The 14,470-nt window shown below is 40.5% G+C and overlaps 1 protein-coding gene across 3 annotated transcripts in view; it reads left to right on the plus strand.

Annotated features, from left to right (window-relative positions):
* DCLRE1C (DNA cross-link repair 1C) overlaps positions 1-11,604 on the plus strand; it is a 43,126-nt gene extending 31,522 nt beyond the window's left edge. For all 3 annotated transcript variants that reach the window (XM_061178212.1, XM_061178202.1, XM_061178206.1), the window contains 5 exons: positions 845-981; positions 1,512-1,566; positions 6,283-6,371; positions 7,254-7,348; positions 9,924-11,604. In XM_061178212.1, coding sequence (XP_061034195.1) covers positions 845-981; positions 1,512-1,566; positions 6,283-6,371; positions 7,254-7,348; positions 9,924-10,903 — 1,356 coding nt within the window. In that variant the 3' untranslated portion in view covers positions 10,904-11,604. The remainder of the gene's footprint in view (positions 1-844; positions 982-1,511; positions 1,567-6,282; positions 6,372-7,253; positions 7,349-9,923) is intronic.
* The last annotated feature ends 2,866 nt before the right edge of the window (positions 11,605-14,470 follow it).

Here is a 14,470-nt window from a genome sequence, read left to right on the forward strand (position 1 = left end):
TTTTTTATGGCTGAGTAGTAGTTCATTGTATATATTTTTATACACCACATCTTCTTTATTCATTCATTTGTTGATGGACACTTAAGTTGATTCCATACCTTGGCAGTTGTAAATAATGCTGCTATGAAAATTGGGGTGCATGTATCTTTTCAAATTAGTGTTTTTGTTTTTTTTTCTGGATATATACCCGGGCGTGGAATCGCTGGGTCATACGAACACCGCGTCTTCTTCCTCTGGCTTCCCCAGTGTGTTAACACCGTCACATCTGCTCCCTGACGCACTCTGTGTCTGTCTGTCTGTCTCTGTGTAACTAGCACCCCACCCCCCAATCCACTTGAGAGTCAGTGGCAGATGCCATGACACTTCGCCGTAAACAAGGACGTTCTCCTGCACGACCACAGTACAGTTCCCACACTCAGGAAGTTTAGCATTGATACGACACTACTGGCTGTGATGGAGTCCATATTCAGATTTCCCTAGTTGTCCCAATCGTGTCCTTATGGCTTGTGGAGGGAAGAGCAGGGCCTCCTGCTCTTAATAAAATTATCCAGGATTTTATTAAGAATCATCTTTTGCATTTGCTCAGGCCTCTTCAGTTTCTTTTGATGTAGATCAAGTCTCAAACCTTTTGCTTTTCTTTCATCACACTGACATATTTGAAGAGCTCAGGTCAGTTGTTTTGTGGAACATTCCTCAATTTGGACTTACCTGTTTCCTCATGTCTATATATATATATTTTTTTCATGTCTGAAAACTCATCTACATTTGTTTTTGAGACCCTGCCTACAAACAGATTTGTTGAAAATATTAAACTGTTTTACTGTATTTTTACAATCTTTTTTAGGCAGAGGAATATTTTCAGTGGAATAAGTTACCCTGTGGCATTACCTCCAAAAATAGAATTCCACTCCACACAATCAGCATTAAGCCATCCACTATGTGGTTTGGAGAAAGAGCCAGAAAAACCAACGTCATTGTGAGGTAAGCAAGCAGTGTCTTTCGAGAGAAACCTTGCTTTGAGGTAAATCGATAGTTGAAATGCAATCTAGCCTAAGCCTAAGAAGAGGATATATTATCATTGTGGAAAATAACTTCTGAAATTTAAACTCTATTTAAACTAAAGAGATGCGGCTTTCAAAGCTGTCTATTGGCTAATACCATTAGCCAGTATTTCCTGGGGTCTACTTGAGTTAGACAGATGAGAGGGTTAGAGACAGGGCGTCTTGCTTGGCAGGGAGTTAGGAATTGACGTTGTAGGAAGTAGAAGCTTTTGGTGGAGTAGAGGAGTCCCATGCTCATCATCATGTTTTAGCAAATTTCCTTAATGCTGACCATTCAGAATGTCTACAAAAATTTACATTTCTGGAAAGAGTTTCCCCTTGTCCCAGGAAGAAATTCTTGATGGTAAGGTGATTTCATACTGCAGGAGCCTGAATAAGAAGACTTGAAATTTAGAACTTAGCTTAGTTTTGACAAGTGACCTTTAATTTTGTGTTTTCATCTCACTTTAGGACTGGAGAGAGTTCGTACAGAGCCTGCTTTTCTTTTCACTCCTCCTACAGTGAGGTAAGAGGACCCCATATACTCCCCTTTGTGGCTTCTGCGGGCATCTCTTTTTCTACCGCTTAAGATTGGTTGTGGCTTTTCCTAAAGAAATGCAGGGAAGACATCTCAGTGGACGAGCTGTGTTACTAAGTCTAAAGGAAATTGCTATCATCACTTGTTTTCAGCCTAAACATTGAAGAAAACATATGATTAAGGTTTTCTTTCCAACTTGCTTTCTAAATGTATTTTAAATTCCCCACTTCAGTTCTGTTCATGTGTCCTAAAAAATCGTAAATCTGACTGTATAGCACTTGGAACTGTATTCAGTGTCTTGTGATGACCTATAATGGAAAAGAATCTGAAGCTGTACACCTGAAACTAACACAATATTGTAAATCAACTATAGTTTAATACATAAAATTAAAAAGCAAAACAAGCAAAACATAAAAAGCTTCCCCAAGGAAGTAATAGTTAAGAAGATAAAAGAAGATACTCCAACATTATACAACACAGGGAATATAGCCAGTATTCTATAATAACTATATGTGGAGTATGACCTTTCAAAGTTGTAAATCACTGCATTGTATGCCTGTAACTTACATATAATATTGTACATCAACTATACTTCAGTAAGAAAAAAAGAAGATTGAAAAAAAAAAAGAATCGTAAATCTTATTTGAAGGAGTACTGCAGATAAAGTCTCATTACTGGTAGCCTGAGGGTACTGTCCAGATTCTTGGCCTCTTCCAAAATTTGATTGTACTGAAAAGCCGTTTAAAAAATAGTCCTGAATATTCAGCAGTGAGGAAGAACAAAGGTGACTGAGGTGTAGACCCTGTCCTTAGGATCTAGTATAGTAGAATTACTCAGTTGAAGTGGGCTTAAAATGGTTTTGTTATGGTACTTTTTTTTTTGGCTGTACCACATGAAATGAGGGATCTTAGTTCCCCGACCAGGGATCGAACCTGTGCCCCCTGCAGTGGAAGCTCGGAGTCCTAACCACTGGACCGCCAGGGAAGTCCCCGTTATGGTACTTTTTATATAGGAAATTGACATACTAGAATGGGAACCTGACATACATAATTTATTTGCAGAATCCTCATGCATTTCCAAAGTAAATGTTAGCATCTTACAAGTGCAGGGATTCAGTAATTTCATGTATTGGAGAAAAAGCAATATAAAAGCTGGCTTTTTATGACACTTTAAGTCATACATAATTTTAGTTTTGCCCTTTCTGCACTTAACGCATTTCCCTGATAATGATTATTTTTGTATTGGGGGTACATGGATATAGCTCTGCAGTCGTGAGCATGGGCATGGTGATGATTTGAACAGGTGGATTCTTGCAGAGCTCCAGGTAGCAGCGTTCTTTTTTTTTTTTTTTTAATTTTTTATTGAAGTATGGTTGGTTTACAATGTTGTGTTAGTTTCTAGTGTACAGTAAAGTGACTCAGTTATTTATATATATAAATATATATATTTATCTACATTCTTTTTCAGATTCTTTTCCCTTATAGGTTATTACAAAATATTGAATATAGTTCCCTGTGCCATACAGTAGGTCCTTGTTGTTTATCTATTTTATATATAGTAGTGTGTATCTGTTAATCCCAAACTCCTAACTTATCCCTCCCCTGCCCCCTTTCCCCTTTGGTAAACATAAGTTTGTTTTCTATGTCTGTAAATAAGTTCATTTGTATCACTTTTTAGATTTCACATATAAGTGATATAATACTTGCCTTTCTCTGACTTACTTCACTTAGTATGATAATCTCTAGGTCCACCCATGTTGCTGCAAATGGCATGATTTCATTCTTTTTTATGGCTGAGTAATATTGCCTTGTCTATATGTGCCACATCTTCTTTATCTATTCCTCTGTCGATGGACACTTAGGTTGCTTCCATGTCTTGGCTGTTGTAAATGGTGCTGCTGTGAACATTGGGGTCAGGTAGCAGCATTCTTATCAAGTCAGCCAGAAAACTGTAAATGATTATTTATTATCAAAGTATCATAATGACATCTCTGTTCAATAACTGGGCTTAGCTTCCAGGTACAAATGGATTATTTGAGAGTAGCCTGGAAGTAATTCATCTGGATGGTATAATTTAGTTAATGTTTTATCAGTTTATCCTGGCTTTTAGGTTGTTGTCAAAGCCCCTTCCTGGTGATTTGTCCTGGGTTTGGCGTCTGGCCCAGCATCACTGTGGCTCAACCTTCCTCTTACCCCTCAGCATCCTTTTCTGTCTCAGCCACAGGGAGGGCTTCTAATTGGGGAAAACTTTTCAATCATAACTGCTCTTCTTTCTCTTCTTTCGTTAGCAGCCCAGTTGGGAAGCATAGCCTTCCTGGGATTCTAGAAAGTTAGCTCCCGGTGGGGAGGCATCTCCCTGCTGCTTGGGTAGAGGGGTGGAGCGGCTGACCTGCTTCCTCTCTTCCCTCTCTCCTTGGATGAGGGCAGTTATCCTGCCCGTGGCGGGGCTACCCTGAGCTCTGGTTACTCATCTTCTCTCACTGTGTCCGGTGAGAAGAGAGGGGCTTTCCGGAAAACTGCTTTAATTAATACGCCTATATCCTGTGTATAGAACATGCTGAACTATATTTAAAAATGTAAATAGTAGGGGGGATTCCCCAGCGGTCCAGTGGTTAGAACTCCGCGCTTCCACTGCAGGGGGCACGGGTTCCATCCCTGGTCAGGGAAGGAAGACCCGCATGCCGTGTGGCGAGACCAAAAAAAAGGAAAACGAATGTGAATAGATTTAAAGATCATTTCCTTTTTTTTTCCCCCCAAGTACGGTTGATCCTCATTATTTGCGGATTCCTCATATACAAATCTGCCTGCTCACTGACATTTGTTTGAATCCCCACATCAGCGCGAGTGGCGCTCTGTGGTCGTTTGCAGACATGCACAGCAGGGCCGCAGAAGATTTGAGTCGCCCGACATGCACATTCCCGACTCAGGTCGCACATGGTGGCCTCCTGCCTTCTTGTTTCAGCTCCTGGGCTGTAAACGAGTGTCCTCTTTGCCGTCTCTTTACTGATGAGTTTTCCATATTTGTGTGCTTTTTGGGGTGATTTTGCTGTTTGAAACAGCCTCCAAGCGTAGTGCTGAAGTGCTCGCAAGTGTTCCTAAGCTCAGGAAGGCCGAGAGGTGCCCTGCCGAGGCGGTGCCTGTGTCGGATAAGTTCTGTTCAGGCGTGAGCTGCAGCGCCACTGGCTATGAGCTCGGTACTCAAGTATACTCTACGTACGATATCTTTAAAGAGAAGCACACATAAAACAAGGTTGTGTGCTTGATCGGTTGACAAAGCGCTGTGACTGGAGGTTCGCGGAAACACTGTATGTATTTCCCCCAGGAACAGTGGTCTGCTGTTTGCAGTGACTTTATGGAGCAGAACTACCGCACAGACGGAGAACGGACTGTGTTAATGGGTCGTTTTAAGGCAGGCATCTGAAGAGAGGGCATCGGCGTGGACCAGTGGGAGAAGGTGCCCTCTACTGGGTATCTCTTGTCTCCTTGTGGCCACTTCATCTCTGAGTAGATAGGAACCATTTCTGGTGTGGGTCTGACCTGACTCTCTTCATTCTTATTCCCTTCAAAAGCCTCAGATTTCTACCAGCCTTGACTCTGCATTGATTCTGCAAATCATATAGGTTGTGGGCAAGGTAAATAATGGCTTCTCTTTCCATGCCTGCTCTGAAAGTACAAAGGAAATTGTTTATGAAAAGTATCCAAAGAATGGATCTTCCTGTCTTTCCCCTTTGTCTTAAGGTTCCCATTTTAATACGGAGTTATTAATAATTCCTGGGTTCCCTACCTCTTTTGACTTGGTGCTTTATTTGAAAAAGTTGGGTACTAATAATTACTTTGTGTCTCCGTCTCCCCATTTGCAGAAGGGAATAAAAATCTTTGCGTTGTCATTACCAACTTTGTAATAGATAATTTTATTGAATGTTTAACTATGTGCCAGGTACCAGGGCTAAGCACTTTACCCACATTATCTCATTTATACTTTTAGATGAAGAATCTAAGGCTTAGAGACGTTAGGTAACTTAACCGAGATCACAAGCTCACCAAGATCTAATAAGTGGCAAAGCAGAAGCTCTTCTGGGTTGTTAAGAGATATTTTGAGGAATAGTGACAGAATTCCTCCTGTTTAGCATTCTGAGCTTTGCAGAAAACCAAGGTATTCATGACATTTCGGCATGTAGCTGTCCCTGTTTAGATTAGAATAAACCCTGAGAACAAATCAAGCAATCTCAAAGATGTATTTCCCCTTGGTATTGCTAACGATTGTATGTCGGAGGAAAGAAATGCAATTCTAAGACCTTGTTTCCTTGTGCGTATTAAATACTCAGCTGAATTCTCACTTCCTTGCAGGGGATTGGTTAACTACGGGTGAGTGACCCTAGATAAGGAAACTAATGTCATATGAAGAAATGGAGCCTCTGCATCCCATTCATCAGTGATCCTCACTCTTTACTGGAGTACAGAATCACCTGAAGAACGTCCAAACCTACTGACCTCCAGGCCCCATCATAGCTCAGTTAGGGGACCTTTGGGGTTGGGTCTCTCTTCTCCTAGGAGGTCTCCAGGCGCTCCCCACGTGCAGCTGGCATTGGGACCACAGTCTTGAGAGACTTCTGCTTCTCTTTCCCCGCATCCCTTTATCTGCTGCTCTAACCCCGGGGCTCTTCACCGTAGAGATAACTGATGCATTTTATTTTCCTTCTTCCAGATTAAAGATTTCTTGAGCTACATCTATCCTGTGAATGTATATCCAAATGTCATTCCGATAGGCACAACTATGGGTAAAGTTCAAGAAATGTGAGTAGTTACTACTTGTGGGACTTGTGTTTTTGGACGGGATGGATCCAGAGAATAGTTTTGGGCCGGAAACCAGGGGCAAGGATGTAAAATGGGCGTGGCTGTAAATATGGTACTGGTTGGGAGCATATGGGCTTTCTTCAAGTGAGTGTGTTACATATAATCCTAAACGCTTCTGGGAATCTGGCATAAGGAAGCCGTTGCGATACTGAATTCCCTGAATGCCAGAAGGTGTTCCTCTATTAATAGGTTGTTAGAATAGGACCTGCTTTTCTGCAGCGTAAGAACAAAGATAAAAGTTTTGCTTTCCCCCCAATCCTACAATTAGATGAATATCTACCAGGTTGTTTTAAGTGCTTGTATTTACCACTTTATTATACTGAATTTTTTTAAAAAATAAATTTATTTTTGGCTGCGTTGGGTTTTTGTTGCTGCGCACGTGCACAGGCTTTCTCTAGTTGCAGCGAGTGGGGGCTACTCTGTCGCCGCGTGCGGGTTTCTCATTGTGGTGGCTTCTCTTGTGGAGCACAGGCTCTAGGCACGCGAGCTTCAGTTGTGGCTCACAGGCTCAGTAGTTGTGGCTCGCGGGCTCTAGAGCGCAGGCTCAGTAGTTGTGGCGCACAGGCTTAGTTGCTCCGCGGCATGTGGGATCTTCCCGGACCAGGGCGCATACCGTATCCCCTGCATTGGCAGGCGGATTCCCAACCACTGCGCCACCAGGGAAGTCCCCGAAGTAATTTTTAATTATTAAACACTGCTTTTCAGTTTTGAAAAGTAGTGGTATGGTTTCCCCCATAGTTAGGTTTTTATAATCTCTAAAAGTGATGCTTACATTCCAGCAACTTCCCAACAGGAAAAATAAAATATTTGTATTCATTTCAGCTTAAAGCCTTTATGCCGATCTTCCCAAAGTACCGAGCCAAAGTATAAACCACTTGGAAAATTGAAGAGAGCAAGAACAATCCACCTAGACTCAGGTAAGGAGAATGATCTTGCAGTCACAGGTGTGGGTTTCCCTGCAAGACCGCTTTTCAGGATGCTCTGGTCTGTGAAAGCTGTCTTTTTTACTTTCTTCATGATGTCTTTCGAAGTGTAAAATTTTTAATTTTGATGAAGTCCAATTTATCTAATTTCTTTCATAGCTTGTGCTTTTGCTTTTGGTGTCATATCTAAGAAACTATTGCTTAATCCAAGGTAATGAAGATTTACTCTCATATTTTATCATTTCTGGGTAGTTTTGACTTTTTTCCTTATTATATAGGGTATTTCCCCACCTTTCTACACGTCTGTCTGGTAATTTTTTGAATGCCGTGACTATATAATGGTATATTTAATCTGTCGTTGTACATGTTAGGTTATTTCGAACTTTTCACTTTTATAAACATTGTGATGAGCCACATTATATGTAAGTCTGTTTCACAGCTCTCATTATTATTGGGTTAAATTGTAGAAATTATGGTGCTTGATACATACATATTGCCAAATTGTTTTCCAGTGTGATTATACCAGTTTATACAGACATCAACAGTACACGATGGTGGAAAGTACCTCTGAATTATGACATTTGTCCTTTTTGATTAGGTTTAGGTGTGTTATCAGTTTGTGTAAATGTTAAGGATTTCAGCACTTTATTGTGATGTTTTCTCTGTTATATGCCTTCCCATTTTCATAGAGAGAAATTTCAAATTTTTATGTCATAACAGAAAGAATACATAATGTCAGAATAAACTTCTAACAGTATAGACACTTTACTTTTTTTTCAGATACATACAGGTGAGTTAATGTGAAAATGTTTTGACAGATTATTTTTACAGTTGAAACATACCACGATACTGGTATAGTCACTGATCCAGAAGAACATGAAACTGTCCAACTTAGAGGTGATACAAAAAAGTTCCACAGAAAGGTAACTGGCACATTGGTGGAGGAGCTATAACAAATGTATTAATCCGTGGCTCAAAATGAAGCCATAATTTGGAGACTAGGGTGACTCCAAGTATAGTAGCTAGACATCTTAGTCACCTTAAGTACTTTACTTTAGAAAAGAAGATAAATAGCTGTTTGTTTAAACAACTATAGTTGTAATATAGAACACTGGAATTTGGTTTCTTGACCTGTGCATTGTCACACATCTTTTCCGGGCCTATCTATCTCCTCACTGGTAAAACGGGAGCTGGATGACGGTTTCTATTCCCCCGCCTCCTCCCTTTAAAAGCAGCTTTTAAAAATGCAGTTTTAAGCTACATCCTTTATCAGTGGGAAAATAGTTAACTTATAATTACCTGCTTCTTAACACGAGGTTCAGCACTAGAACATAAGCTGCCCTATACAATAAGTAGCCTCACGAGCATTTTATTTCCTTCTTTGAGGTTAGGTGCCATTAGAGCGCAGGAAAATATTTGTCTTCCCCCCAGTTCCGTGCCATGTCATTTTAATTTATGGAAATTTCATCCTCCACGTAAGAGTTCCTCATTTTCAGAATGTAAGTGGACGGGGCTCACTCCAGGCTAGTGCAGCATGCTTAAGACAGTAAAATGACACTAGATGCGGCTTATTCAGTGTCTTGGTTAAAGCTGACTCGATCTGTGTGTCCCCCAGTGTCTCTCATGGCCTGTGCTCTTGGCATAGGGCTGCATAACAATGACCAGAGACTGGGTGGCTACTTCTCACAGTTCTGGAGGCTGCTGGGATGTCCAAGACCAAGATGCTGGCAGATGTGGTTCCTGGTAGGGGCCCACTTCCTGCCTCTCGGCCACCTTCTCAATGTGCACTCACATGGCCTTTCCTCTGTGCATGGGCATGGAGAAAGTGAGAAATCTGCTTCCTCTTCTCACAGGGACACTAATCCCATCACATGGGTTCCCCCCCCTCATGAGCTTATTATCCTCTAAAGACCCCCACCTTCACATACCATCACATTGGAGTTAGTCAGAAATTCAAATTATGAATTTCGGGAGGACACAGACATTCAGCCTATAACATGCATAAAGTAGGTATCAGAAGATGTTCATAGAAGGAAAACGTTAGGAAAAAACTGTCTCTGTTAAATCAGCCAACTCCTTGAGCATCTACTATCTATCTATCTGCAGAGCACAGAGTTTGCAAACATGTCTCCCAGTCTGGGTGGTTCGAAAACCTAGCTGATGTACAGAATCAGCTGTAGAACTTAAAAAATAAATTATTTGGTCCTACTTTCAGGGACTCAGTAGGTCTGAAATGAAATGTAGAAAGCTGTTTTATTTAAAACGCTCTCCAGAGGAGAACCACTGATGATTAAGGCTCTGTGGCCTTATTTGGGGAGCACAGATCTTTTGTCTCAATGCACAGCCTGGCTTTATGGCAAGTTGAAGGCTGGTAGATAAATTGTTCAGAATAGCCCAAGAATACGGGGTCTTTTAACTTCTCTTGGAAGAAGAGTGAACTCCCATTAATTGCAATTCCATGAATTAAAAAATGTAGCTAAGAGCTACAAATTGGATTTTTAATTAGAAGTACAAATTGGTTCCTTTTGCATGCTGTGTTACCTACACACCTGTTCTGTTTACCCCACAGAGGACGACGATGACAGTGATCTCTTTGATGATCCTCTGCCAGTACCTTTAAGGCACAAGATTCCAAACCAGCAAACTCTTCGCCCTGAGGTATTGCCCACGACTGCGATTTCACAAGACCAGCCTGAAAAACGGAGAGAAAGCACAGGGTGCTTCAGAGCAGAGAGTATGCCAACAACTTTCCTTTGGGCAGACTTTATAGATTGTGAGGAATCCAACAGTGAAAGTGAAGAATCCGAAATCCCAGCTTCAGCTCAAGGAGACACGGGTCCTGTCCCCCAGCTCCAGAAGAGGGCTGATGGGGAAGTACCACAGTGGGAAGTGTTCTTTAAAAGAAGTGCTGACCTCACTGATGACTGTTTGGAGAACCTCCCGTCCTCCACAGAGGCAGGGGGCTCTCAGTCTCCGAAGCTTTTCAGTGACTCCTCTGATGGGGAATCAACTCACATCTCTTCCCAGACATCTTCTCAGTCAACACACATATCAGAACAAGGAAGTCAAGGCTGGGACAGCCAGTCCGACACTGTGCTGCTATCTTCCCAAGAGAGAAATGGGGGTATGGCCTCCTCGAGCAGACGCACCTACAGGCCAGGAATCAAAGACAATACTCTTGCCCCTCAGACGGAACAAAATGTACTTTGCCCAAAGGACACACACTCTGATGTGAAAACCAGAGACCAAGACGTAAGCACAGGTTCTAGTGCTGGAGAGACGGCGACTCTAAGCAGCGGCAAGCACACGCCTCAGGAGAAAAGGCCACTAAATCCTAGCAGCAGCGCAGATTCACAAAGCTCCTCTGATTTTGAAATTCCCTCCACTCCAGAAGCCGAGCTACCGACACGAGAGCATTTACAATATTTCTATGAGAAGTTGGCAACAGGGGAGAGGATAGTAGTTGAAAAAAGAAAAAGCTCACTTCATTCTAGAGCAACCACTAAAAAACCTATACCAAGAGATAATAGTCAAAATCCTAATAGATAAACTAAAATGGAAAACTTAAAAATGTTCCTATAACCTAAAAGGTGGCAGTAAAGGGGAAACGGAGGACCAAAAAATAGAGGGAAAACACAGAAAACAAGACATGGGAGAACTAAATCCAAACATACCAATAATTACATCAAAACAGAGGAAAAACCATAAACCAACTAACTATATACTGTCTATAGGAAGCTGACTTCAAAAGACTTGGGTAGGTTTACCAGTGAAAGGATGGAAACCTTTACCATGTAAACATTACTTAAAAGAAAGATGGAGTGGCTATGTTACTAATGATAAAACATCCAGTAGAATTAGCAGAATTAGTCTACAGAGTATCAGCAAGGATACAGAAGAACTGAACAGCACCGTCACCCAACTGGATTTAACTGACACATCCAACAGCAGAATACACGCTTTTCAAGTTTACACAGGACAACGTTCACCAAGACAGACCATATCCTGGGTTGTAAAAACACTTCAAATTTAAAGAATAAACAACTTGGATCTATTACTATAAACTGATGGTGATAGAAGAAAGTCAGCCCCTTACCTATCTCAGGTGTTCCATCACTTAAGAGTGTTGGTGTGAATACAGTGGTAAAATCAAAACCTAAAAGAAACTACTTACTTAAAAGGCATTCAGCTTCCTTAAAGTCCATCGATAGGTTATGTTTTTGCATAGTTATGTATGTGGATTTAATAAAGTTATTAGCAAATATTCATAAACCCTTTGGTTTGCTGATATTTCATAGATTAAGAAAGCAAAAGCAGAGTCTCTAAAAAACAATTTGCGGATCAATTAAACTAACAATGAAATGCAATATCACCATGCTGCATTGTAATTAAACCAAAAATCAATACTGGAGCCACAAAACTAATTAAGGTTACAAGACTTAGAGTCAGCGGGAAGGGAAGATAAACTGGGTGTTCAGGGGAACCAATGTCAAGCTGACCCAGGAAGCCAGCCCTCTCACTTGTCCTGAAGGGAATTTTCCATTCCCAAATGTTGGCAGAAGGATAAATTAGCCCTTGTCCATTTACACGGGAGAAAAACCGGACAGTGACGACTACGCTTCAAATTTCGGCTGAGAAACTGGCACCAGAGAGGGATGAGGGGAAGGAACCGACATGATTATCAAGGGTCAGGGCTGAGAGTAAGGGTGCAACGCCTTTCTGACTGTTCTTTGAGGAATATGTTGAATCACAATTTATAGCAAGTGTCTCTGCCCTAAATTACTCAACAGTACGTTTTATTAATATGTACACCAACAGAGACTGGTCTGAGCATAGTAAGGTAGCTGAGGGCAGAGGTGTATAAGCAAGAATGTGAAGTTTAAAGGGAACACTGACCCCTTTTTTGCTAGCTCAGATGCTACCCTGAGCTTTTGATGAAATATACCCTACAGACTCAGTATGATTGGGGCAGGATTATATATTATTCCATTTTGCCCAGCTCCCCTATGAGTACCATTACCTAAATTCAAGGTGAATATAAAGCCACTGGAGAGAACCAGTGGGGACTGCAAAACGTTCAATACTCATAACTACAACAGGCCTATTACAGGAACCCAGAGACTTCATTTTTAATTTTAGGCTCTAAAAACTAGTTACACTTCATAATTACACATCACATAATGAAATGTTACTACTACATATATTTGTATATATTCACTGACATTTAAGACTTCATTTTAAATAGTATAGCTTATGATCCAAGGTGGGTGTTTAAAACATGCCTGTAAACATTCTTCTGAATATATTCTTAGCATTTTATAATCTCACCATGAATTTAATATTCCATACTGCCACATTTTCATTGTTGTTTCATAGGCAAGTCTGGCATAATAAACGCTGGCTGAACGAATTTAAGGGCTAAGAGCACTAGAACAGACTTCGATCAAAAAACTTGTAGTGACCACCAAATATTTTAAAGTACAGGTTTATAGTACAGAATAATTACAGCTAATACTTATGTACGGTACTTACTCTGTGACAATGCTGAATTCTTTTACACACTCCTTCCTCCTCACAGCCACCCTCTGAGGTAGGTACACTTACTATCCCCATTCACAGATGAGGCGAAGGCACAGGGAGGTGAGCTCATGTAGTTAGTAAGGGGTGAAGCCAGGACTCAGACAAGGCACTTCAGGCCCCCAAGTCCATGCTCTTAACCACTATGCACTAATGCCTCTCAAAAAGAACATAGAAGCGGGCAGGGTTAATTACAGTGGCTACTTGATTTTTACTTCAAGAACTGTGACGTATGAAGAAGTGAAAAAAAAGTTTCAAACTACCAAGATACGTCACAAAGGAAACCCAGTGGCTAGCTACATTTGCCTTAGAGAGGAATCCAGGACTTGGAAGTTTGTTTAAACTAACAAACAGTCGAAATGGATTTTTTAAAACAGTCTGCCTGAAGTCGGTCAAATATTTTAAAAGTAGTCAAGTTTAGTTTATGATCCTGGGGATGTTAAGGTTCCCTAGCCAGTCTAAGCCTATTTCTTCAGGATGCTGCTATAAGGAAGACGGCACCAACCTCACAGACTCATGAGAAGCACAGGAGTACGGGTAAAGGGCTTAAGACTTGCTCAAAGATTATTAGCTCTAATTCTAAAATTCCTCTGTACTTCCAGGCAGTACTTAGCACAATATGTTTAAGTGCCTGGTGACTAATAATAATGCTCAAAAATTTAAAAAAGTATCTGTCTACCTTACGCTAAGTGTAAAATTCTACTTTGATATTCAAATGCATGAATCATGACAATAATAGACTTTCTCAAAAGTAACATTTAAAGGAATGGTATATAAACCTTTGGTTAATCTCAATAACAGGTAGTCAGGAATACATCAATATTTTTCTGCCCTTTTTGTAGCCTTACTCGAAATGACAGTAAAATATTCAGAAATAAAGCTAAGCCATGATAAATAGAAAATCAAATGCCAAACTAAATTTATTTTGCTAAAGAGAAACTGTTGAACTATAAGAAAAATAAGTGCAGTCTAGATTTTCTGCATATGTGGGGAAAAAACCCTGAGATTACCAATTGTGTGTCACAATCCTCTTCTGGAGATACCGAAAACAATGGTACCAATACAACTTGAACAGTGGATTAATTTACAGTTTGAACTTGATCTAAATATTACCCTTGAATATTTGCTTTATACTGAGAGAACAAATTCTGACAACTTAGGAAACTAAAGAAGCTAAATGTTGACTTAAAATAGTTAAAGCTCCTAACAGCTTCGTTTAAATAGTTTCTATCATTTTACTGCTTAAGTTCAGCTTTTTAACAACTTAAGGGTAAGGCAGGTATTTAAAAATTTCAAAGGCTCATTACGTTTCTATTAATAAGGACAAGACAAAACGGGTTTACCGAAAATAGTCCTTCTCCCTTTGTCCTCCAGCTTTACATTTCTTTAACAGAGAGTAAACAAGATCAAAACACTAGACAGTAAAACACTGACTTTTTAAAAAGAATGGTAAAATTACATCTTTGAACCTGTGAGAATTATAATTCAAAGCAAGTTTGGCCTGTAAACCTGTGATGCTTTTTTACCACTGACACCATG

This window comes from Eubalaena glacialis, chromosome 2 (assembly GCF_028564815.1).
Source record: "Eubalaena glacialis isolate mEubGla1 chromosome 2, mEubGla1.1.hap2.+ XY, whole genome shotgun sequence".
NCBI classification, from domain to species: Eukaryota; Metazoa; Chordata; class Mammalia; order Artiodactyla; family Balaenidae; genus Eubalaena; species Eubalaena glacialis.